The sequence below is a fragment of the Pleurodeles waltl genome, chromosome 1_2 (genome assembly GCF_031143425.1).
Source record: "Pleurodeles waltl isolate 20211129_DDA chromosome 1_2, aPleWal1.hap1.20221129, whole genome shotgun sequence".
Classification (NCBI taxonomy): Eukaryota; Metazoa; Chordata; class Amphibia; order Caudata; family Salamandridae; genus Pleurodeles; species Pleurodeles waltl.
The window spans coordinates 1,038,926,382-1,038,953,695 of record NC_090437.1 but is presented as its reverse complement, the minus strand read 5'-3'; the positions used below and the strand labels follow the sequence as shown (position 1 = coordinate 1,038,953,695).

Sequence of the window (27,314 nt, the reverse complement as noted above, 5' to 3'; positions counted from 1 at the left end):
CAGGGAAATGGCAACTTTCTATAAGCGGCATTTTCAAAACTGACTTAAAAACTGAATTTGCCATTAAAGAGGGTTTTAAATTACAATTTCTTTGACACCAAACGTGAATTTCTAAATGTAATAAGTGTAGGAGGCTGGCTCTCTATATGGTGTAAGAAAAAGATATGTACTGTGCAGAGTCCAAGCAAACCCGCTTTGGTATCCAGAGATAAAAAGCAGACCGGTAGTGTGGGCAAGCAGTTAGGCATATCTTGAAAATGTACTAAGCATTTGTGGTACTCGCAGTATCAATAAATGTAGACAGACTCAGAAGAATACCTCAAGTCCCATTTACAAAAAATACTTCACATTTTTATAAATTTTTTAAGACCAGGATCTTCGAAATCGGATAAGTACTTTTCAAACTATGATTTTTCAAATTTGAGAAAATATAGTCTTTCTGTGCGTAATTTCTTACCAGAGGAATGAATGGAAAAAATTAAAATGCATTTAAAGTGCTCTCACAAGTGTCACCTTCTATTTTAAGGTCAAGGTCATTGAAATGTCCTGTGTGCCAGCCAAAGAAGTTCAGGTGGTTCCCGGTTCAAGCGGGAGCAGCGACAAAGTGTTGGAGTTGGTGCAGAACGGAAACATAATGCACGGATGGACTTAAAGGTATGTCCGGTGGGTCCGCATGGATTGTAAAGGTCGCTAGGGGTTAGGGACCTCTAGAGCACAGCTAGTTTAAGGAAATGCAGGGGCCAGGGAGGCCGGGTGCAGTGCAAATAGGTCAGCCATGGGTTGTGTGTCAGGGAGACCTTGGAGCCAGGTACAGGTCACCTTGAGGGCAGATTGCAGGTCAGCAGGGTCACTCCGGGTGATGGTTCTAGGGTGTCCTGAAGTCTCTTGACTGGTGCTTGCCTCTGCTCCTTGGAGAGTCTGGAGTGGATTTTCCTTCTGGATGTCCGACATTAAGGGTCCAATACCCAATGTATTGGGACATCTCAGGTCCTGATGATCGCAATGCCACCAAATAGGCACATTGGTAGGCTCTGCCCCGTGGGTCCATCAGGTGGATTTTGGTCAAGCTGCTATATCCAGTTCATTGGTCAGTGGCTGGTCAGTGAACTGGACTTCACTGGTTTCTGGCCTGCAGGGACTGATGCCTTCACTCAGAGGGAGGTTCTTGGTGATTTTCAGAAGGCTGGAGGTCCTCTGGGGATTCTTAGAGTCAGTCCATTGTCCAATCGACCCCTCAGCAACGATTGTCGAATACTGGGTGCATAAGGCAGGGTTTCACACATTTTTCTTCTTGTAGCAGGACTTCTGTTCTTGTGCCTTGGTTTTTTTTGTCACTGGTCTTTTTGTGTCCATCAAATCTGATCTGTAGGTCTAGGGAGGCCCACTAAATACTGCTTTTAGTGGGTGTTAGGGGGAGTACCTGGTAGTGGCCAATGGGCCAACTACCTTAGGGTGGCTACACCATGTGACCACTTCCTGGGGGAAGGGGACACATCTTAACCCTAATTGGATATTTTCCTACCATCCAACATGGAGGAAAATGAAATGGAGTGGTCACCTCACATTCTATACCTGAGGGGTGGTGCAGGCTGGGGGTGGCCACTCTTCCTACTCCAGCTAAGTTTCCCCACCCGTTTTCATACTCAAAGTGGGAGGAAAACCATTGGGAGGCCATCTGCTGCCAGCAGCAGAGTCAGAGGTCAGATTTCAAGGCATTGAAGTCTTTGAAACTGACTGCTGCTGCAGGGTGCCTGCCTGGGGGAGGAGATCTAACATCTCCACTCAGGAAAGGCTCTGTGTTCTGGCTCCTGAGAGCAGAAGATCTCACCACAGGAGTCCAGACTTCTGTCTGGTGGCGGCAGGCTGGTAACAAACAGTCAGAAACCATGCTAGGGCTGTTAGGTGTTGCAGGGGGCACCTCTAAGATGCCCGCTGGGTGCATTTTATAATAAATTCAACACTGGGTTTAATATTCTGAGTTGTTTGATACCAAACAATCCAGTAATCAGAGAGGCCATCATGTAGCTGAGGAACTAGTAATGACCAGTGTCCAGCACACACATTTGCAATGGCTTCCCTGTACACTCACCATGTATTAAGGTTTTGCAGACACAGTAGAGGCATATTTGCTTATGCACACATATGCCCTCACATTCATTATAGTGCCTTATGGCTGTAAGGCCTGCCATAGGGGTGACTTACCTATAGTACATGCAGTGTTAGTGGACATATCACTCTTGGTGAGTGCCATGTTGAGTTTTTAACTTTTAAATACACCTTGTCATGCACTTGCAATGGCATTTTGCATGAGGATGCTGTGGGGCCTCTCAGAGTGGCACAATTGGTGCTGTAGCTCTGGGAGGCCTTCTTCAGTACCTATGCCCTAAGAATACCATTTACTAGGGACGTACAAGGATGGCTGAAGTGTCAAACATAGTACAGTTTGGGGGCAAGAGATCGGGCACTGGGAACCTATTTAGCAGGGGCCCAGTGCACTTACAGTTTGAAACCACATCATTTTCCAGGCCAACAGTGGGGGGCTACCATGTCAAAAGAGGCCCTTTCTCACAATAAGGCATCCCAATGTTATGCTGTGGGTGAGGTAGACCACATAGTAATGAAAAACAAAATTGTGTGTTTTTGAATACCAGGAAATGTGAAACTTAAAAGTGTATGCCCAGCTTATTTATTTACAGTGCAACCTGCCTTGTGGGCTACCTACGTCCTACCTGGAGGATGACTTACATGTAATAAAAGGGGAGTTTAAGGCTTGGTAAGGGGGTTATTTTGCCAACTCAAATTGACGGTTTTAAACTTCAAACAGGATGCAATGGCAGGCCTGAGGTATGTTTTAAGGACCTACTTAAGTGAGAGGCAACATAAATGCTGTAGGCCCACTAGTAGATTTTAATTTAACAGCCCTGGGTTTATGGTATAGCACTTTACTAGGGAGTTATAAATAAATAAATAAAATATGGCAATCAGGTGAAAGGGTGCACATTACTAATTAGATAAGAACGTGCACAATACTGATTAGATAAGAAAGGACACTGTGCTACTGGGGATTCATTTGAACATGTAAGCCAATGTAATGGAATTCATTGTACACAAAATAGGATGTGAAGTTGATATTCAGTCAGACCCCTGGCCAGTAGATTGGTAGACTTGACAATTGCTGAAGGCAGCGAAGAGAGGCTTAAATAAGTAAAGTATAAGCAGAACATAATAATATGGCCACATATCATTCCAAGAATAAGATGCTAAATATGGTCTGAAACTTCTACCACTATTTGAAGTCTGAATTGTGATTTAAAATGATCTAGGTTAATGTAGTACATCTGGAAAGAAGTATTTTTTGTTGCTGTTGCGAAAGTGCACTGGCAAAGTCAAAAGGTTGGGTAATGCCATTGAAAGGCTAGACCTATTGGTTTTGCCAATGTTTTGTTTCGGTGTAGGGGGTTCTATGATTTAGCAACATGAGGAGGAGTAGGCCTGCCAACGCAAGGAATTCATACTGAAGTCATATTTTGGTGAAAACAGTTTTCTCCTTAGCATTTCTTGAGAAGAGATGCTTAAGTGGACAATGCTGTTATTCTGCGGGAGAGAGTTGCACTGATTGTATAACTGGAGCAAGATCGGCATGGAAAATGGAAGGTTGAATCAATAACGTGCTTGCTGCAATCATAGCGTTTCACAATGTTATCAGAAAAACGGTATTTGGCACTGATGTTTACAATAATGTAATCATTTGAAACAATACATTCAAATTCCAAGCAAGAGTAAAAAGTGGAAGGTATATATAGATAATAATAATGCTTTCTGAGACGAGACACACTTATTGAAACAAGGATTATTGTGGCTTTCATTATTCTCAAAAATATATAAACGTCAGGAACATGAAATGTGGAATTAGCTCATAATGATGTATGAGGGATAGATTTCCCTGCATGGGGTAATGATTTCAAAGTGCAATCCGTTGTGGACATAACATTATCTTACAAAGTGAAACACTGACGCAACCAGAGGTGTATGTTTGGGAGGAGGGGTGTTTGGGGTGTTACCTCCCCCCTAATAAATGTATTTACTGATAAATAGTTGGGTACACGTTGTAGGAGGCTGGCCTGGCTTGTAGTGGGTACCAGAGGTACTTACACCTTGTGCCAGGTCCAGTTATACCTTATTAGTGTAGAAGAGGTTTTCTAGCAGCTTAGGATGATAGAAGGTAGCTATAGCAGAGCAGCTTAGGCTGAACTAGGAGACATGCAAAGCTCCTACTATACCACTGGTGTCATATGCACAATATCATAAGAAAACACAATACACAGATATACTAAAAATAAAGGTACTTTATTTTTATGACAATATGCCAAAAGTATCTCAGTGAGTACCCTCAGTATGAGGATGCCAAATATACACATGATATATGTACACAATACCAAAATTATGCAGTAATAGCAAAAGGAAGTAATGCAAGCAGTGTAAAGTTACAATAGATTGCAATAGGAGCACATAGGTATAGGGGAAACACAAACCATATACTCCAAAAGTGGAATGCGAACCACGAATGGACCCCAAACCTATGTGAGCTTGTAGAAGGTCGCTGGGACTGTAAGAAAACAGTAAGGGTTAGAAAAATAGCCCACCCCAAGACCCTGTAAGGTAGGTGTAAAGTGCACCTACAACCCCCAGAGAGCACAGAAGTCGTGATAGGGGGATTCTGCAAGGAAAACCAATACCAGCAATACAACAACAGTGGATTTCCGGACCTTAGTACCTGTAAGACAAGGGGACCAAGTCCAAGAGTCGCGACAGTGTCGAGAGTGGGCAGGAGCCCAGGAAATGCCAGCTGAGGGTGCAAGGAAGCTGCCACAGGATGGAAGAAGCTTGGTGTTTTGCAAGAACGAAGAGGACTAGGAACTTCCCCTTTGGAGGATGGATGTCCCACATCGTGAAGAAGCATGCAGAGGTGTTCCCACGCAGAAAGATCGCAAACAAGCCTTGCTAGCTGCAAGGGTCGCGGTTAGAGTTTTTGGATGCTGCTGTGGCCCAGGAGGGACCAGGATGTCGCCACTTGGTTGAAGAGACAGAGGGGGCGCCCAGCAAGTCAGGGAGCCCTCACTGAAGCAGGCAGCACCCACAGAAGTACAGGATCAGGCACTTAGAAGAGGAGTGAACCGGAGTCCACCCGAAGTCAGAAAAGGGAGTCCCACGATGCCGGAGGACAACTCAGAAGGTTGTGCACTGCAGGTTAGAGTGTCGGGGACCCAGGCTTGGCTGTGCATGAGGGAAATCCTGGAAGAGTGCACAGGAGCCGGAGCAGCTGCAAATCACTCGGTATCCATCAATGCAGTCTAGGGTGGGGAGGCAAGGACTTACCTCCACCAAACTTGGACTGAAGAGTCACTGGACTGTGGGAGTCACTTGGACAGAGTTGCTGAGTTCCAGGGACCACGCTCGTTGTGCTGAGAGGGGACCCAGAGGACCGGTGATGCAATCTTTCATTGCCTGCGGTTGCAGGGGGAAGATTCCGTCGACCCACTGGAGATTTCTTCAGAGCAAGAAGGAGGCAGGCTACCCCCAGAGCATGCACCACCAGGAAACAGTCGAGAAAGCCGGCAGGATGAAGCGATACAAGGTTGCAGTAGTCGTCTTTGCTACTTTGTTGCGGTTTTGCAGGCATCCTGAGCAGTCAGCGGTCAATCCTTTGGCAGAAGGTGAAGAGGGAGATGCAGAGGAACTCTGGTGAGCTCTTGCATTCGGTATCTGAAGAATTCCCCAAAGCAGAGACCCTAAATAACCAGAAAAGGAGGTTTGGCTACCTAGGAAGGAGGATAGGCTAGTAAGAAAGGTAAGAGCCTATCAGAAGGAGTCTCTGACGTCACCTAATGGCACTGGCCACTCAGAGCAGTCCAGTGTGCCAGCAACACCTCTGTTTCCAAGATGGCAGAGGTCTGGGGCACACTGGAGGAGCTCTGGGCACCTCCCCTGGGAGGTGCAGGTCAGGGGAGTGGTCACTCCCCTTTCCTTTGCCCATTTTCGCGCCAGAGCAGGGCTGGGGGATCCCTAAACCGGTGTAGACTGGCTTATGCAGAGATGGGCAGCATCTGTGCCCATCAAAGCATTTCCAGAGGCTGGGGGAGGCTACTCCTCCCCAGCCATCACACCTATTTCCAAAGGGAGAGGGTGTCACACCCTCTCTCAGAGGAAATGCTTTGTTCTGCCTTCCTGGGCCAGGGCTGCCTGGACCCCAGGAGGGCAGAAACCTGTTTGAGGGGTTGGCAGCAGCAGCAGCTGCAGCGGAGACCCCGGAAAGGCAGTTTGGCAGTACCCGGGTTCTGTGCTAGAGACCCGGGGGATCATGGAATTGTCCCCCCAATGCCAGAATGGCATTGGGGTGACAATTCCATGATCTTAGACATATTACATGGCCATGTTCGGAGTTACCATTGTGACGCTATACATAGGTAGTGACCTATGTATAGTGCACGCGTGAAATGGTGTCCCCGCACTCACAAAGTCCGGGGAATTTGCCCTGAACGATTTGGGGGCACCTTGGCTAGTGCCAGGGTGCCCACACACTAAGTAACTTTGCACCCAACCTTCACCAGGTGAAGGTTAGACATATAGGTGACTTATAAGTTACTTAAGTGCAGTGGTAAATGGCTGTGAAATAACGTGGACGTTATTTCACTCAGGCTGCACTGGCAGGCCTGTGTAAGAATTGTCAGGTCTCCCTATGGGTGGCAAAAGAAATGCTGCAGCCCATAGGGATCTCCTGGAACCCCAATACCCTGGGTACCTCAGTACCATATACTAGGGAATTATAGGGGTGTACCAGTATGCCAATGTGAATTGGTGAAATTGGTCACTAGCCTGTTAATGACAATTTGGAAAGCAGAGAGAGCATAACCACTGAGGTTCTGGTTAGCAGAGCCTCAGTGAGACAGTTAGGCATCACACAGGGAACACATACATATAGGCCACAAACTTATGAGCACTGGGGTCCTGGCTAGCAGGGTCCCAGTGACACATAACAAACATACTGACAACATAGGGTTTTCACTATGAGCACTGGGCCCTGGCTAGCAGGATCCCAGTGAGACAGTAAAAACACCCTGACATATACTCACAAACAGGCCAAAAGTAGGGGTAACAAGGATAGAAAGAGGCTACTTTCTCACACACGTGCCTTCAGTAAGGTATGGTGAGGTGTCTGTTGGCTTTCACTACAATTTTTTTTACACACAGACAAAAACGCACACACACACTCTTTCCCCTTTCCTGTTTGGAAAGACTTAAAAAATGATAGTTATTTTACAAACTAATGTGTTTTCTCTCACTTAGTGCCCCTACCGATTCACATTCCTCTCCCTCTACACTGAACCTTAACCCCTCCCATATGCGCCCTGCTTTCCATATAATGAATTTTAACATTATGGGGTCATTATGACCCCAGCGGTGAGTGGAAATGTAGCAGTTGTACTGCCAGCATGGTGGTGGTACATACCGCCACATTATGAGAATGGCGGGTTGGCTGCAGCCAATCCGCCACTTCTCCACTAATACCGTCATGGTAGTATCAGCCACTGGGTCGGAGATGTCAATCTCCATCCCAGCGGCCGGCATAGAACCACCGATGGCATTATAAATCTGACTACCACCATGGTGGCAGTAGGCCCTACCGGTGACAGGGAATTCCTTCCCTGTCACTGATAGGTGGCTCCCCCACCACCCCAACACTCACCAGATGCCTCCTACCCCCCTCCATCCAAACTCCCCTCATCCCTCCAAACATCACATTCCCCTCACCCCCATACCCGCAGACATGCACCACACATACACCCAATCACTCATTTTGGCATACACGCATTTATACATGCATACTTCCAGACATGCTTGCACACATTCTTACACACAATCACACTGACATGCAGACACGCACTCACTTTACCATTCTTACACGCATTCACTCACACACATACAACCACACAAACAAAACAACACACACAGACGCACTCACACACACACACACACACCCATTCATGTAGACAACCAGACACACACAGACAACACCCCCACCCACCCTTTCTGTTGGAAGCCCAACTTACCTTTGTCGAGGAGGTCTTCTGGCAGGGAACGGGAAGGGGCGCTGCTACTGCCAGCAGTGCCCACCAGAAGAACACTGCCAGGTCGTATCACAGGACATGATACGGCTAGCGGCGTTCAACTGGCATGGCAGTGCTGGTGGTAGCAGCACCAGCTTACCACCGTCTGCCCTTCTTGTGGTGGAAGTCCGGCAGTGATCATAATATGGCAGACGGATGGTAGCCGCAGTGACGGAATGTTGGGGGCTGCCACTGCGACGATAAGTGTTTTTTACCGCCATTGTTATAATGAGGACCTATGTTTCAGTGTGATTGTTGGAAAATCTGAAGCTCGCTCCCACCCAAATCAAACTCAGCAAGCCGCACCCGTGGACGTATCACTTCTTTATACAGATCAGTTCTGCTGAGAGTTTGAATTTATTTGAGAAGCAGATTAGGCAAAGGAAGTAAAGACAGAAATCTCAGAAGGCAACAGGTTTATAACATTGGCCACTATCCAGACAGTGAGCAGTATTATTCAAAGCAGATTAAAGTGGCACAGGATCTGCTTTTGAACCTACAAGCATCGTGTTAGTACCCTAAAGTTAACAACTGATGACAGCTAACAGTTTGATCATTTACTCATAATGCTCTGTCCTGCTGTTGAAAAGCTACTCAATAGAGATTTTTTCCCGAAATGAGACGGAGATCTAAAATGCCCTGTCAAAGGAAAACAGATTGAGACACTGGGTTTCTACAGCTCTCACTTTTGACAGTCTCAAACCTGCACCCTGGCTATTGAGTGAGTAACTTTTACAATGAAAAATAACAAAGGATTTAATGACATCTGTAGAAACGTTTCTGAGCTTAGAACTGCGCCTCCAGTGTGCACTATAGCAATAGCATTTGTATTTTGTCAGAACATTAGGATCACATTAGTGAACATGATAAGTTTGTTTTTGTATATGTTTTGTTCTCTAAGTGTTTGGACCATAGTATGTGCTGACTTACAAAAGATGATACTTAAAACCTGTGGGTAGTTGGGTAATAAAATATTTCTCCTGCTGACATCCAGACGGGGACACCACACATCAGAACAGACTCTCGATTAACACCAAAAGCTTTAATGAGTGTGTGCTCAGGGTTTGTCTACCATGAAGAATCAACCTTTCTAAGACTATTTCATTTGCATTTCTTTCCCTCAATAAGGGGCCACTTCAACCTCCTACCGATGAACATTTGCAAATAGTATTAGTTATCTTCATATGCAGATGTGTACAAATATGTTTGGTGGTCTTGGCTATACAACCTTCGTTCAAATAGACAGCAACAGGCAGTGAAAATAGGGATGTTTACATGAATGTAGGCATTTACACTTTAATAGGGAACTTCAGAGGCGACCCATTTTTGCCACCGTCACCTGCAACTAGAAAGAACAACAATATGTATAACGGTGTGCCCTAACTCTAGACCTTAAGAATTACATATGTTACTGAGTAGTTCTGCATTATGTGAAGGAGGCAGGCTGTAAGCACTTTACATAAACAAGACTCACAGGAAACTTCCATTACCCTTAGCAACTAAGACAATGGCGTTCTTAATGTTAAACTAAGCTAAAAGTAAAATACGATTCAGATTTTGAAGCAAACAGCACGACCATTGGAGAAGTTACGAAAAAAAGATGAAGGTACAGCTGTGTGAGAGTTCATGTGCACCCTAGTTATTTGACCACACAATGTAAGATGATGTTAAATTTGTATTTCTTTTCCATTTTGCAGATACAGTAACATTCATGATTCTGTCGATGAGGTTTAGAGTTGTAGGGTTTGAGGAGCGAGGAGGACACAACTAAAAAACCAAGTGAAAATACTGACCATGTTTCATTTTGATCCTGAAAAGGGTATATTGTACATGAATGTGGGCATCATGTGTGATATGACAGCTCCGTTTATAAGTAGACAACTGGAATGTCACATGAAATCGAGTATATTCAGTATTCAGTTTTGTATGTATGAATACTTTAATATTGCCTGGTATATTAAGACTAGGACATCTTGACAACATTATGGATTCTTTTTTTATTGTTCTTTCGTAGTCTTTATTTGTAAAATGTACTGGATGATCAATGTAGCAACGGCATGATGAATCATGGATCGGTGTTAGTCAAACTGCTCCATGCATTTTTTATTCTAGTGATTTGTTTACGCATAGGTTAACTTGCTTTTTCCAAGGTTATAGTTTTTATAAATACCATTGAAATATACATACATTTATGATGCATAGTCCATGTTAAAGACTAAGTAACCAATACCTGAAAATTTATTATGATGAAGGAACTCCATTTGAAGACACTGTCCAGCCTTCTTTGCCAATAAGTAAGGGGTACTGTGTGTGGAATCTCCAGTTGCACACATAGCATCAGCACCACTGAACACCAGAGTCATAGTTTCCAACAAATCCTGTTTTATTATAGCAGCACATAATGACTGAAAATGAGACAAAATGTATTAATACAAAGTAAAACAGGCTACATGAAATCCAATTTTGTGACATGTTCTACTCTTGCCACCAATATGTCACTTTCAACTCATGAGAACAAATGAACACACGCATAACTAAAGCACACATTCTTGAAACATTGTCACACAGGCTTGGAAGATACAAGATGAGTTCTACAGCTCATAATGCTACAATAATCATGAGACTGAGTTGAAGCGGAGAGTGACCCATTCATAGAAGAGGTCGTTTCTTAAAGCTAGTTCCTGATTTTAAAAGTAGAGTTGGAAAAAATGTGAACAGTGTCTGCACCTTCATCTAACCAAGTCATGCAGGATGCATTATTCATTTGTACCATTAGTGGTGATTTGTAGTAGTAAACTAAAAAAAAGTGCATACAATTGTGCAACAATTCACCACCACCATTCCTGTGTCCAATTTAGCATTTTACAAAAGGATGGGTCATTATGAAGGCAAATTGTTCTTGCACTCAAAATTAATGTGTTTTCTGTTTTCCTGAGTGGCATTAGTGCTAAAACTGTCACAAAGAGTGTTTGCAGGCATTTTCGACTAAATAGGCTTTAAATAATGTATCAAAATGGTTAGGAATCAAAGTTATGCATGGGAAAGCCCAAATTAGTCCAAGTAACTGTTAGACCTGTAAGCCTTAGTGTGGTCGTCCCCCAAGGTTTTGGCCAGTTTGCCTCACATTTTTGCTGATTTCTTTTCACTCTAAGCACCTTACTACTGCTGATTACTGCTAAAGGACATGTACTCTCTCCTTTAATCATGGTTTGATTGGAACATACACAGTTGGCATATTTTATTTACGTATAAGTCCCCAGTGAAATGTACTACATGTGCCCGGGCCCATACATTAAATACTAGTGGGATTGCAGCACTGCATGTGCCATCCACTCAAGTAACTCCTAAACATGCCTCAGCCCTGCCACTGCAGAACCTGTATTTGTAGTTACACTGCCATGTTGACTTGGCATTTAAAACTCTTTCCAAGCCTTATACTCCACTTATATCACATATAGACCACCCCTAAGTTAGGCCCTAGGTAGCCCAAAGGGCAGGGTGCTATGTAATTAAAAGGCAGGACATGTACTTATAGGTTTTACATGTGCTGGTAGTGAAAAACTCCCAAATTCGTTTTTCACTACTGGGAGGTCTACCCCTCTCATAGATTAACATTTGGGATTCCTTATTACAGTTAATAGGCTGTAATTCCTAAATGAGAAGGAGTAGATGTGTTCTGTTTAGTACCTATGGAATCAAATTAATAAATCCTCTTTAATGGTAAAGTCGGATTTATTGTTACAGTTTTGAAAATGTCACTTTCAGAAAGTTGGCATTTTCCTGCTCTAAAACCCTGTGTGCCAACACCCTATCTGCAATGCACATCTGGGCTGGGGTGACAGCTGGGATTGTTCATTCCCTCTGGACAGCCACACACAAAGTACTCTTAGGTGTGACTGATGGGCCATCAACATCCAGATGGGCCATCCTGGGCAGGATGGGAGGGAGGAGCTGACACTTATACCTGAATAGAAAGCATCCTTCTTCAACATAAAGGGCTGCATACCCCCCTGTAGTGAGTCTGGGGCCAGGACTGTAAGAAAGGACCTCTTCTTTGCACTTCAAAGAGCCTTATTTACATTCACCCCCACTGCAAAGGCATGACTGAGTATAATACTGGGCATCTGACCACATCAACTCAGTACACTGCTCAACCTGTGAAGACCTTAGCCAGGTAGAACGGCTGCAGTGCTGCTACAAGGAATGTCACTTTGGACTGCTGCTCTAGAAGAATATCTGCCCAGAGACTGGATTTGGCATCACTTGGCAAGTCAGGACTCAGCAAGAAAGCAGAGGTGCTGGCAGATGAAGTCTTTGATGTTCCTGGGACTTCTTAACAGGAGGCAAGCTGAGTCCAAGCCATTGGAGAACCTTAGAAAGCAGGATGTAGAAAGCAAAGTCCAGCCTTTTTACTCCCAGAAACAGCAAGGAGCAGGCTAGCACAACAAAGCAAAGCAACAGGCAGAGTGGCAGTCCCTCCTACAGCATCCAGCTCTTCTTCCTGGCAGAATGTCCTCAGTCAAGAAGGATTCTAACTATGTGGTGTCAGAGGTCCAGTACCTATCCCCCTTTCTGTCTTTGTAGTAGGCAAACTTCAAGGAGACATATTTGTAGGGCACAATACCCTGTCTTTCCTGCCCTGGTCCCAGCCACACTCCAAAAGGATGGAGATTGTTTTGTGTAAAGACAGAAACAGCCCTATTCAGGTGCTAGTGTCAGTTCCTCCCATCACTCTAGCGCAGGAAGACCCTTCAGCCTAGTGATGGGACATCAGGATATTCATGGCACACCTCAGCTCCCTTTGTGTGACTGTCTAGAGTGAATGCACAAACAACCGAATTTTTATCCTGACCAAGACGTGCATTCCACAGACAATCAGAGGCACAGAATGGTTAAGCAAGGAAACTCCATATCTCTATTTGCTCCCAATGGGAAATTACTCTTAAAGATATTTCAAGGCAATCACCATGTTATCCTATGGGAGGGATAGTCCTTGCAATAGTGAAAAACAAATTTAGCAGTACTTCACTACCAGGACATGTCCTACCTAGTACAGTGCACCCTGCCCATGGAGCTGCTTTGGGCCTACTTTAGGTGTGACTTACATGTAGCAAAAGGGAAGGTTTGGGACTGGCAAGTGGGTGCACTTGCCAAGTCAAGATGGCAGTTTAAAACTGTACACACAGACGCAGCAGTGGGAGGTCTGAGACACGTTTACAGGGCTACTCATGTGGGTGGCACAATCAGTGCTGCAGGCCCACGAGTAGTATTTGACTTACAGTTCCTGAGCACACATAGTACACTTTACTAGGGACGTACCAGTAAATCAAATAGACCAATCATGGATAAACCAATCACCAATACAATTTAGACAGTGAGCACTTTCACTTTAGCACTGGTCAGCATTGGTAAGTTGCCCATAGTCCTAAAACCAGCATAGACTACATGCCGCACACTGTCAAAAACAGGCAGTCAGAGGCAGAAATTTTGGGGATAACCCTGCAAAAATGGCCATTTCCAACAATGGGGTTGAGAATCCACCTCAAATGATACTCTCAAGTACTCCTCAGGGTGAACCACAAATGTCACTTAAGAACCTGTGCTTAACTCTCAGGTAGCTTGGCAATAAAGCAATAAGGATCAACATACCTGCAAAAATTGGTTGGTTCACCCCCGGGAACTTCCATCCCATTATTTAGAGAGTGACCAGGTGTTTTCCCCACCCATTGGCTGACACTGGGAATACATGTAGGACCATCAGTACCTTCCGCAGAACAGACCTGGACCTGTGAAGACTCAGGAGAAGGAATGTCCTGCTATCTGAAGAACCTGAAGGAAGACTGGCCCTGAACCCACAGTCCTTGAAGTGACTCCTAGGCTTAGTTAGCTGATGTCCTGTTTGAGCTAAAATGGCACACAAGCTTTCTGACGCCCTTTCCTTGCAACTGCCCAGCTGACCTGCCACTTGGACCTGCCCTGGACCCTGCTGCTGGCCTTTGTTTAAGAAAGTCCTAACTCCCAAGTGGTGCTACACAGGTCATGGACTCTTGGCTTTTGTTAGAGTGTACTCCTCCTGTCCCCAAACTGCAAGCTGCAGACGTGAGACTTTTTGTCAACTTTCAGCATGAAGAACTGAAGGAGACTGGGATCGTTGTTGATGCCGCAGCCGTCAAACTGCAGGTCAGCCACAGCTTGCAGGTTTGGCCCGCTGGAGAGCTGAAATCCAGAGAAGTTTCTAAGACCAAACTTAGAGGGTTTAATCGGGACTGATGCCAAGCAGCAACCAATGAATGTTAAGGCCTTCCAGGGCACAGACTATGGACTTTCCCACCTTCTTCGGTGACCACACAGGGACCCTAATGCTTAACAACCGCCGTCATCAAGCCCAGTTTCAGATCGAACTTGCAGCTTGCTCTACTGACATTGATCAACAACCACTCTTTCTTGATAAAAATTTCAAAGTCCATAGGTAATCTTTCCACTGGGATAAACTTGCTTCCTGTATCCATTCGGAAACCTATTGTGTTCTGCCTTAACTTTTTTGACAGGGTCCAGTGTGACCAGATAACCTTTTGCTTTTCTGTGCTATTTTTTTTTAAACTTTAAAAAAGTATCTCTCTGGTTCTACTTTTTGGATTTTCGTTACTTTGGTGTAATTTTGTTTTTTAAAGTAATCTCTACTTTTCTAAAATGGTTTGGGATATTTCTTGTGTTGCGTTTTCACTTTATTACTGTTTGAGTGCTGCATAAATACCTTACACATCTCCTCTAAGTTAAGCTGGTCTACTTTGTGTCAAGCTACTAGATGGTTAACTATTGTGTTATTTAATGACTTTAGTGGTTCACCCTAACAAGATTTGTGATTATTACTTGAGATGGGTTCTTATCCCCCACCCCCCACCTCAGCTAATGTGCCAATCTGGCACAAAATTGTTTTATTTACAAAAGCACCAGAGACAGAGTCGTAAGCTTTCGCCTTATTAAAAAGAAAGGTTTTCAGATCTTTCCTAGAGGTTAACAGGATGATCTTTATGTGTTTTGGGGTGCCAACTTCAATATCTGCTGATCATTTGTCAAGAATATGTAGTATTCCTTCCACCTGAGTTTTATTAATGGATTATGAAGAAGGAATTTGGTTATCCAAAAATTGTGGGAGGGGAGATGTTGAGAGATTTTGCCTTGCAAGAAAATTTGGGCTGTTTTCTATATGCCTTTAATAATATGTGATTCTGCAGAATTTCAGTTTTTGAAAAGTAAGCCAATGCTGTGATGTAAAACAGTTGAAATTGTAATTTTCCCCGGTCTGAAAATAAGCCTTGCAGTCATATTTTGTACATGTTGCAGATTGATGTTCCTTATTCTTATAGAGAAATACCGGTTTCAGTTGGTGTTAAAGTGAAGAAAGCTGAGCAAACTACAGAATTGCTGTGAGCTTCGAAGTTTTCAAATCTGTTGGTAAAAGTTTGGGATACTGATCAGCTTTATGGGGATGAGGAAGATAATCAGTATTTTGAAGTCTTTGTCTTGAACCCAAAAACACCAGGTCAGTTTCTGCCCCATTTAACTTGAGGCTGCTTCTTTGCATCATGGTGGGATGAAAACATCCTCTGTCTTAATCTTTATCCACAGAAACATCTGTATGCCATCAGCATATCACTATTATTTTATGCCTCTAGCCCCAATGAATGAAAAAGAAAAAACTGCTTGATAAAGTCATTAAATAGCAATGGTGCAGAGATTATATCTGGAAAACCACACATTCATCACTTAATTTTTTAAATGAAGAATGCTAGTGGCTGAAGCTGTGCTCAAAAGCCCACAGTCAATTAAATTAAATGTCGGCATGCTGAATAATAAGGCTAGTAGTCTTGAATCAACTTCATGTCTCTGTCCCACTATCTCTGTCCTACAGTTTCCCATTTTTCTCCCTTTGTGAGGGCTTTTTATTATTTCTCTACCTCCATTTTTGTGATTGGTGTGTTTGCCTTGCTCTTGGTAACAATCTGATGTGGACACATAGGAGCTTGTTCCCAAACAGCTCAAATTAAGCACTACCCACATTGAACTTTTACCTGTCATGACTGACACCCTGGGTCACTTGACTCTTAGTGTTCAGTGTGTTTGAGAAGTCAAGGATGCTTCGCGGGGAGGAGTCTAGGGAACGCATGTAGATCCAGGTCAGTAAGCACGACTCATAACTCAAAAAGGAAACAGTTTGAGCAATACATCAATGTCCAACCAAATACTTGCTTTTAAAGAAAAAGGACTAATTTATTTCGAGTTCTACAATTGGAAAGGGATGCAACATTCAAATTCAATAACACAATCCCACTTGAGGTGGGGCCCTAGTAGTTGCCTGGTGACCCCCTGTCCTACCATCCTTTGTATAACGTGTTCAGGGTTATTCCCCATTTACTTGTAGCTGCATCAGGCAATGCAAAATATTTAGCCGTACTCAAGAGCTCCCCCTTCTGACATTTTAGGAACTAAGTCAAAATTGTCTATGGTGCCGCAGCACCATTGGCAGCTCGTCCTCAAGGGACTCAAAGACCCACTTTCAGTCTTATCCACTCCAGAGGTATGGCAGTGTTCAGCAATGCAGCAAGGGCCCACTCCTCATGAGCTTGTGAGTCTGAATCTTGTATAGCGAAGTGGGGCTGCACGCAATGGATGCAGCAGCAACCAGCAGAGCAGGCTCTTCCTGTTGAGCAGCACTGGAGGTCAGTTTCTAGTGATTGAATCTGCTCCCACTCAGCAGACTCAAAAGGTAACTTGCTCTTCCTCCTAGCAGAGGGGGTGGGGATGCTGGTGTGAGCCTTTGACTCCCGACAGAAGCTCCAATGAGGGGGGTGACTCCCCTGGCAGTGTCCAAGTGAACACTAGGGACTTCCTCCAGTGAAAATCATGGTGTGTGAGCTCTACCTTCTGGTGATGGCCCATTACAGCCCCTCCTGGCATACGGGGTGCAAATTCTCCCTATGCAATTACACTCACTGTAGGAGGCTGGCTCTCTGTATAGTGTATGAAAATGACATGCACTGTGCAGAGAGTCCAAGTAACCCATGTTTGGTATCCAGAGGGAAAAAGCAGACCACCTAATGCTCTGTTTTTGTGGTAGTGTGGGCAAGCAGTTAGGCTAATCCAGGAGATATGCTAAGTATTTGCTGTACTCACAGTATCAATAAATGAAGACATGCACTCAAAAGAATAACTCTAGACCAATTTACCAAAATACTTCAGATTTTTATGATTTTTTTAAGACCAAGATTGCCATTCTACACTAATAACTTTTTTGGTTATGATTTTTCAAAGTTTAAAAAATGTTCTGTATTTGTGCGTATTTATGCACCATAGGAATCATTAGGAAAAGCTTTAAAAATGCATATAAAATCAGGCAATATTCTTACAAGTGTCACCTTTTGTTTTGAGGTCGAGGTCGTGGAGATGTCTAAGTGCCCAGCTGGAGAAGTTTGGGTGGTTCCCGGTTCGAACGGGAGCAGTGGCTGAAGGTCTTGAATCTGGCGTACCAAGGAGAAGGGAACCACTTGGAAATGCACTGCACAGAGGGACTTAAAGTTAAGTCTACATGGTCTCCTTGGACGGGGGAGGTCGCAAGAGCTTGGGGACCATGAGAACACAGTTGGTTTGTCAGTGTGGGGGCCAGGGAGGCCGGGTGGAGGGCAGGTAAGTCAACCAGGCGCCATGAGTCTTGGAGTCCTCGCGGTCAGGGGCAAGCAGCTTTGAGGGTGGATTGCAGGTCAGCAGGGCCACTCAGGGGGTTGACCTTGGGTGTCCTGAAGTCCCTCAGCTGGTCCTTGCTCCTGTGCTTTTGGGAGTCTGGAGTGGACAATTTTCTGCAACCATTGGTGCACAACCTTCCCTCTTTTATTCGAGACACCACACATATTCTGAGTGTCTTGAGTGATGTTGAATGGGACAGCAACATGCTTTTGGTAACCTTAGATGTTGTATCACTTTATACCTGTATCAAACATGATCTAGGCTTAGTAGCCTTGAAATATTTTTTGAATAAAAGATCAGCAGATTTATGGGATCATACCAAGATGTTATTAGACATGACTAGCATGATTACCAATAACAATTTCTTTTTGTTTAACGACACATGGTTTCGACAAAAACAAGGTGTAGCTATGGGCTCCAAATTCTCTCCATCCTATGCAAACTTATTCATGGGGTGGTTTGAACACACATGGATTTGGGGCCCAGGAGCTGTTGCTTGGCATACATATATCTTGTTCTGGGGTCGTTACATAGATGATTGCTTGATGATTTGGACTGGTGGTGAACAAAAACTTATTGAATTCTGTAATTTCCTAAACTTAAACAATATGAATGTGAGATTCACATATCAATTTAGTAATGTGAAGATTGAATTTCTAGATGTGGAACTTTTTATTATGGACGATAAAATTCACAGCAGACTGTATCGAAAAACAACTGCCTGTAATTCGATCTTGCATGCTAATAGTGCTCATCCCAGACATCAGGTGGCATCAATTCCTTTTGGAGAGTTTTTAAGAGCACGACGAAATTGTAGTATAAATGACGAATTTGTTGCCCAAATGAATGACATGGAGAGGAGATTTGTAATCCGTGGTTACTCAAATAAGTTATTAAAGAAAGCTAGACATAAGGTGAAATATATAGATAGAAATGCAACATTAAAACTTAAAGAACAGAAAAAGACTGATTTGGCATCCGATGTGGTAAGGCTCATAATTGATCATAATGAGGCTTCTTTGATTTTGAAAAAAATTATTGTTAAACATTGGAATTTACTGTCACAGGATACATCACTCAAGGACATAGTTTCTGGAACAGTAGTGACATCGTTTCGTAAAGGCAAAACCCTTAGAACTATGTTAAGTCCTAGTTATACTACTAGCTCCCCCAAGATAACTTGGTTATCCAAGAGAGAAGTGGGCTTTTTCAAATGTGGTTCGTGTGGAGTGTGTCGCTGGGCTTGTAATAAGCCTAATGAATATTCCCATGAGGGTAAATCATATTCGATATGTTATACCATGGATTGTAATTCTAATTTTGTTGTGTATATAATATGCTGCAAGTGCTCTAAAATATATGTGGGAAGTACTATACGACCACTTAGAATAAGAATAGGAGAACATATGCGGGCACTCAAAAATGGTGATCTGAGATATCCCTTGGTGGCACATATGGTTTCCTGTGTAGCACAATCAACTTATAAAAGCTTTGAATTTTTTGGACTAGAGCATATCCCCCGTGACCCTAGGGGTGGGAATAGAGAATTACGTTTACGTAGACAAGAGGCACTTTGGATTTTGAGATTAAGAGCTGTGGAATCAGGGTTGAACACTGATAGAGAATTGGAATTTTTTGGGGGGGACTAATTCCTGACTTCAATGTGTTTTATTATGCTTTTCATTAATTGTATCAAATACATGAATTTTGCATTTGTATTACTAATTGTTGTGCTGTGGTATATCTTTATTTAATGATGTTAAGCTCCATCGGTTTATACGAGTTTTATGCCAAAATTCTCAAACGTCAGAAATGTACTTAGTTGGAGGGTTCTCCTAATCCTTTAGACTTTTTTACTATTTGTATGATCTTCCTCCCTATGCTGTGCATCAATAGGACAGTTGGGTAATATTGTGTACGTTACAATTTAATCTCAGATGTGGAAATTTTGGACAATTGATATATTTATATCTACTTAAAGTCGGGTTGATCATCCTTATGGGTGGTAGGTTTGCCCTATTGCACTAAATATAAGTGTATAGTGGTGTATATTGGTTATTGATTTAAATATTTTTATCCATTTTTGACAACTTAGATAATTTTTGCGGTGTGGTGAAATAGGGGGCATCTTTGGCACACCTTCGTATGACATGGTTACTGATTATTTCGTGGTAAAGCTAGTGGCATAAAGGGTTAATGTGCGGTTGAGACGTATAATCATTACCGGGCAGCGTGTGTCAGTTATTTATTATAGTTGCTCCGAATTCGGAAGGGATGAACCCGGAAGTGTACTTTAACTTCCGGAGTTCACATGCGCGTTACTAGCGCACTCGCGAGGCACCCTGACACGGAGGCGCCGCTCTTTGAATACGTGGACTTTTTACAAGATTACAATTGGTGAGTGCATGGGATAACTGCATTAGTTGGTTGAGAACCGAGTTTCTCTCCAACGAATTTTATTAGAATGCACGTATTTCGAGTTGGAGCTTCAATTAGTATTGGTTAGGGATGTTATGAATTTTGCTGTAATAATTTGACGAACTGGTGCTGTGATGTGTATATATTTTTAAACTTTATTCTTGAGTGACACCTGTTCTTTATTAACAGTGGTTTGAACTTCCATTCGGAGATTATCTACACAGCAACATTTCGGTTGCTTGATTAACTGATATTATCATTTATTCTCAATCATTACTGGATCTATAAGGTATTATGTTGAGCCACAATTTTGGTGATTTTAGTAAGTGACTGAGCACTATTGGTAACTTAGTGGTGTTTTTAATGGAGTGTTATGATGATTGATCACGTATATCGTGTGTATAAGTTTTCCCACTCACTTTATGTTTGTGGGCATTGGTGCATTGGTTGTGATAGGTTTTTCACTTTTATTGAGTGTTGTGGTTCTTCACAGTGTGTGGGTGTCTTTCTTATTTACCTCCCTTGGGGCTTTGGCACATCCTAATGTGTATTTGACGATTGAGCATATTGGTCTTAACTCGTATGTGTTATTTGTGATTTCTAGCCCTGAAGAAGTCGTAGAGGGATTGTAAAATACTCCCAAAGACGAAACACGTGTTGGCTGGAAAATTGGAAGCACAAATTCATTTGGATTGCTGATTACTCTTGTGACATCCTATTCGTAATAAATTTTGAACTGATCAAATTATCTGCACTGAGTGACTTGAAAATCTACAGGTTACATCATGGACTGATTGTTGCAACCAAGTTTTTGTGAATTAGATATTTTTGTATTCTATATGTGCCATTGGGGTTCCTCATTGTGTTTTTTCTTCACTGTGCAGAGAGTCCAAGTAACCCATGTTTGGTATCCAGAGGGAAAAAGCAGACCACCTAATGCTCTGTTTTTGTGGTAGTGTGGGCAAGCAGTTAGGCTAATCCAGGAGATATGCTAAGTATTTGCTGTACTCACAGTATCAATAAATGAAGACATGCACTCAAAAGAATAACTCTAGACCAATTTACCAAAATACTTCAGATTTTTATGATTTTTTTAAGACCAAGATTGCCATTCTACACTAATAACTTTTTTGGTTATGATTTTTCAAAGTTTAAAAAATGTTCTGTATTTGTGCGTATTTATGCACCATAGGAATCATTAGGAAAAGCTTTAAAAATGCATATAAAATCAGGCAATATTCTTACAAGTGTCACCTTTTGTTTTGAGGTCGAGGTCGTGGAGATGTCTAAGTGCCCAGCTGGAGAAGTTTGGGTGGTTCCCGGTTCGAACGGGAGCAGTGGCTGAAGGTCTTGAATCTGGCGTACCAAGGAGAAGGGAACCACTTGGAAATGCACTGCACAGAGGGACTTAAAGTTAAGTCTACATGGTCTCCTTGGACGGGGGAGGTCGCAAGAGCTTGGGGACCATGAGAACACAGTTGGTTTGTCAGTGTGGGGGCCAGGGAGGCCGGGTGGAGGGCAGGTAAGTCAACCAGGCGCCATGAGTCTTGGAGTCCTCGCGGTCAGGGGCAAGCAGCTTTGAGGGTGGATTGCAGGTCAGCAGGGCCACTCAGGGGGTTGACCTTGGGTGTCCTGAAGTCCCTCAGCTGGTCCTTGCTCCTGTGCTTTTGGGAGTCTGGAGTGGACACTTCTACTGGGTGTATGAAATTGGGAGTCAGATACCACTGGTACTGGTATGTCACAGCCCTAGAAGGTCCTAGTGCCACCAAATGTGGCACAATGGCAGGAATTGTCCTCTGGAGCTGTTGTACAGTTTTTGGCTTGGCTGCTGGGTCCGGGTCGTTGGTCAGCAGCAGGTCAGTAAACTGGACTTATTGTCTGTAGGGTGCAGGAGAGTGATGCCTTCACTCAGAGAGGTTCTTGGCAATTTTCATAAGACTGGCAGTGCTATGGGGTTTTGTAGAGTTCTTCAGGTTTCCAAGCAACAACTCAGTGGTGATGATCGAGGTCTTGGAGCAGCAGGCAGGATTTGATACCAAACAACCCAGGGTTCAGAGAGGCCATTGTGTAGCTGGGGAACTTGTAGTGACCAGCACATGCATTTACTATGGCTTCCCTTGTACACTTACTATGCCTACGATTTGGCAGAGACACAGTAGGGGTATATCTGCTCATGCACATATGCCCTCACATGCATTGTAGTGCACCCTGCCTTAGGGCTGTAAGTCGTGCCAGAGGGGTGACTTATCTATATTGCATGCAGTGTTAGTCGACATGACACCCAAGGTGAGAGCCATGTCAAGTTTGCAACTTTGGATACCTTGTCATGCACTTAAAATGGCAGTGTGCATGAGGCTGGTGTGAAACCTCCCAGACTGGCACAGTTGGTGCAACAGTTCTGGAGGGCCCTCTTCAGTACCCATGTCCTAGGTACCAGGGATACAATTTACTAGGGACTTACAAGGGTGACTGAAGTGCCAATTATAGTACAGTTTTGTGGAAAGAGATCTGGCCCTGGGAACCTGTTTAGCAGGGACCCAGGACATTTACAGTTCAAAACCACATCATTTTCCAGGCAAAAAGTGGGGGTCTAACCATGTCAAAAGAGGCATTTTCTGACAATACCCAGCCCCAAACGAAAGGGGATGAAGCTACCCTTCCCTTGGGGTATGTACATGCTCTAAATGGAAGAACCTGGAAAGACCATCTGCATTGGAATGGGCATTCCCAGGTCTGTGTTCTACTTTAAAGGCCATTCCCTGTAGAAATATGGACCACCTAGGCAGTTTGGGGTTTTCACCTTTCATTTGTTGAAGCCACCTGAGCGGCCTGAGGTATGTCTAAACTATGAAGTGACAGCCAAACAATTATGTCCGCAGCTGCTTCAAGGCTCAGACCACAGCAAAGGCTTCAATCTCTATGGCACCCCATTTTTGCTCTCTGGGGAATAGTCTTCTGCTTATAAAAGCAACAGGCTGATCATTTCCCTCGTCATTTGTATGGGCTAGGACTGCTCCTATCCCATGCTTAGAAACATCTGTTTAAACAATAAACTGCCTGGAGTAATCTGGAGCTTTCAGGGTTGGGGCAGAGCACACTGCATCCTTCAGAGTGTTAAATGCCTTTTGACAACTCACTGTCTAGGTAACCTGTTTTGGAATTATTTTGGAGGTTAGTTCTGTGAGGGGTGGTACTATGGTCCCATAGTCCTTCACAAACATCTTATAGTACCCAGTCAAGCCTATGAATGCCCTGACTTGAGTATGGGCAGTTGGAGGTTTCCAAGCCTGAAATGTCTGGATCTTGAGCTGACATGGTTTAACTTGGCCTCCACTTACCAGATGGCCCGAGTATAAAAGTTTTCCCTGCCCTATCTGGCACTTACTGGTCTTGATAGTGAGGCCTCCCTTTTGCAGAGCCTCAAGGACCATCCCAAGGAAGATCAGGTGATTCTGCCAGGTGGAGCTGTAGACAGCAATATCATCCAGATAAGTTGAACTAAAGGAATCCAACCCAACCAGGACGGGTTCCTCAACCTATGGAAGGTGGCAGGGGCATTCTTTAATCCAAAGGGCATCACAGTAAACTGGTAGCCAACTTGGAGTGGAAAATGCAGATCTTTCTTTTCCTCCAGTGGTCAGGCCTATCTGCCAGTACCCAGATGTAAGATAATAGGTACTCAGATATTTGGCTGCCCCTAATCTGTCAATAAGCTCACCCGCTCTAGGAAATGAGTGTGCATCCGTTTTCTTACTGCATAGGGGTCCCTCTGTATCACAAAGAATCTCATTTCTCTTTTTGTATCCTTGGAATGAGGCTTGGGGACTAAAACTACTGAGCTGGTACAGGGGCTCTGAGAGAGTTCAATGACATCCAAGTACAGCATCTTGGTTACTTCAAATTAGATTCTTTCTCTGACATGGTCATGACAAACTGTCTCTAGTGTCCACATCTTCGGTACTCCAGCTGGTCCTACCCGGGGTCAGAGAGAAGAGTTCAGCATACTGGTTGAGGATTTGTCTGCAATCAGCTTGTTGTTGCTCTGTGAGGGTGTCTAACAAGACCACTCAATCAACAGAACCATCTTTTGGATTGCTGGAGAGGAGATCAGAGAGAGGTTACTCTCTTCTTCCTGTCCCTCAACTGTAAGCATGAGCATGGTCACATCAGGTCTGTCAAAATAAGTCTTCAGGCGGTTGACATGAATGATCCTCTTGGGGTTCTTGCAACTGGCAAGATCAACTAAGTAGGTGACCTCCCCTTTTCTTTTAAGCATAGGGTAGGGCCCAGACCAATTAGCCAGGAGAGCTCTAAGAGCCACGGGCTCCAATACTCATACTTTCAACCTGGTTGGAATTCCCCATAGCAGCTTTCTGGTCATACCAGTGCTTCTGGAGCTCCAGGCTGGTCTGGAGGTTTTTGCTTGCTTTCTCCATGTACACAGCCATTAAGGAATGAAGGTCAAGCACATGATCCCTGATGTCTTGTTTGGCCTCTTTGAGAGGCCTCTCCCAGCCTTCCCGTACAAGAGTTAATGGACCACTACCAGAATGCCCAAACACAACTTTAAAGGAGGAAACCCTACTTCCTATTGTGGCATTTCCCTGTATGCAAGAAGCAGACATGGGAGTAAGACACACCATCTCCTTCTGAGTTTATCAGGGAGTCCTCAAATCATCTCCTTCCATGTTCAGTTAAACCTTTCAACCAATCCATTGGTCTGTGGATGGTACGTGTAGTGAAATTCTAAGTTACACCACATTTCTGCCACATGTGTTTTAAGTATGCTGACAAAGTTTGAACCCCTGTCTGATGCTACCTCTTTAGGAAAGCCAACCCTAGTGAAAATACCCAGGAGGGCCTTAGCCAGTGCAGGGGCAGTGATGGTCCTAGGAGGAATAGCTTCAGGATATCTACTGGCATGATCTACTACCACTAGGATATAATTATTTCCTGAGGCTGTTTGAGGGTCAAGGGTGACAGCAATATCAACCCCTACCCTTTCAAATGGCACCCCAACCATAGGTAGTAGAATTAAAAAGGCCTTCAGGTGGCTGCCTGCCTTACCACTGGCTTGACAGGAGACACAGGACTGGCAAAAGTCCTTCACCTTTTGGTACATCCCACAGCAGTAAAAGTGATTCACTCACCTACTCCAGGTTTTGTTTTGGCCTAGGTGCCCAGCCAGGGGAATGTCATGGGCTGGAGAAAGAAGAAACTGTCTTATTCACCCTCCTGGTTGTAACTTGCTTGAGGTCTCTGGACTCAGTGTACAGCAGACCATCCTCCCAATAAACCCTGTGGGTACCACAGACATTACCCTATTCTTACTGTACAGCTTGCTGCCTCAGGCTTTCAAGAGTGGGACAGGTTTTTCTACCTTTGCATAGACCCTCCTAGAGGGTCCCCCTGTTCCCAAGAGCTCTGGGTGGTAAGTCCCAAGCTCTTCAGGCTCATACATCCCTTCTGGAGCTAACAAGTCTCCTTTCTCGGAAGAGGAATTCTGACTTGAAATCTGTTTAGAAGCTGGTCCTCGAGTTGTTTTGTCTTTTCTCCCAGAGGGCTGGCCAATTCTTCCAGTACCCAACACCTTGTGTTCACTTTGGAGTTTGCTCTGTGACCTGGTTTTGATGCAACCCCTTTCTGGGATCCCAAGCATTTCTGCATGGGTCCTCAGTTCTACCTAGGGAGAATTCCCCAGGTAATTTCCAAGCAGACCGTCCAAATGGATGGAAGGGGACACAGCCACTTCTCTCCCCAGTCAAAAGATGCCATAGCCATAGGATGGGTGTTTGTGACATTGTCAGCAATGGTGGCAGGATAGGTTTTCCCTACTGGGTGAACCAGGGCTGGGCCACCATGGTGGCACTAGTACCAGTGTCCCTCAAGGCTTCTATCTTAGTCCTATTAATCAAGAGTTGTGGCTGTATTTTTGCATATTAGTGGGCAAGGCAGCACAGGATAGATCTACCCCTTTCTCAGTGAGTAATGCTGCCTCAGTGGGTTTACTGACATGATCAAGCCTCAACTGTGATCGCATCTGGAGATTAGCAACTGCATTTACTGCAGGTGGTCTAGAGGCATTCTTTCAATTTTTACAGATAGGGTCCCAAGTTTGGTGTCCTGTGGTTCTACAGTCATGGCACCAAGCCATCTTGGGATCAAAGTGCTTCTCTTTGTACCCACCCTAAAAATGTGTAATGTCTCGGGCCCACCCTCCTGGGCAGATGTTTTGGAGGCCTGATGAAGACTCTTTGTTTATGTTTTGGTTCCAATCTTTCCCTTGGGAGGGCCTTTTGGCCTCTTTATTGTGGTCTTCCCCACCAGTTGTAGTTTTGGTGACCCTTATTTCATTTAACCCACTGGTCTGACGTTTTCCCCAATTCTAGAGGAGAACATAGACTGAGATCTTCCAGGAACTTATGTTGTTTTTCATTGTAACATTTACTCAATGGATGCTCTTTCCCAATTAAATTGTAAAGCCCATCACAATCTTATACCTTGTTACCTTCTAACCAGCCATCCAACATTTTTACTGAAACATCCACAAATTCTACCCAGGACTGACTCGTTTTTTTTTTTAAGTCTCCCTCAATTTTATTCTGTATTCTTTAGTGGTAATTCCAAAGCCCTCAATAAGGGTAACCTTCATGAGGTCATAGGACTTAGCATATCGATTTGATAATGCACAGCTCCCCCTTCATAATGAAGATACTGCGCTTTTGTCTAATTTATTAGGTTTATTGCTCTTATACAATAGTGCTTTATTGCTCTTATACAATAATGCTTAGTTTTTAAATTCAGTTTACAGTAGATGTAAGTTAAGTTTTAATGTCGAAGTCATTATTTTAAACCCATATTGGCTTTCAGCTCCTGTCACAGCCAGAACGACTGAGATGCAAACTATCAAACTGCGTTAGACCCTTTATACAAGTAGTTCACAGAAAAAGTAGAATCTATGGGGTCGACATAATCGTGCCTCTGTGATTT

At 43.9% G+C, this 27,314-nt stretch overlaps 1 protein-coding gene across 1 annotated transcript in view; it reads right to left on the bottom strand.

Moving 5' to 3' along the window:
* Nucleotides 1-27,314, bottom strand: part of ARAP2 (ArfGAP with RhoGAP domain, ankyrin repeat and PH domain 2) — a 1,093,539-nt gene that overhangs the window by 638,593 nt on the left and 427,632 nt on the right. The window contains exon 14 of the mRNA XM_069202133.1: nt 10,396-10,570. Coding sequence (XP_069058234.1) covers nt 10,396-10,570 — 175 coding nt within the window. The remainder of the gene's footprint in view (nt 1-10,395; nt 10,571-27,314) is intronic.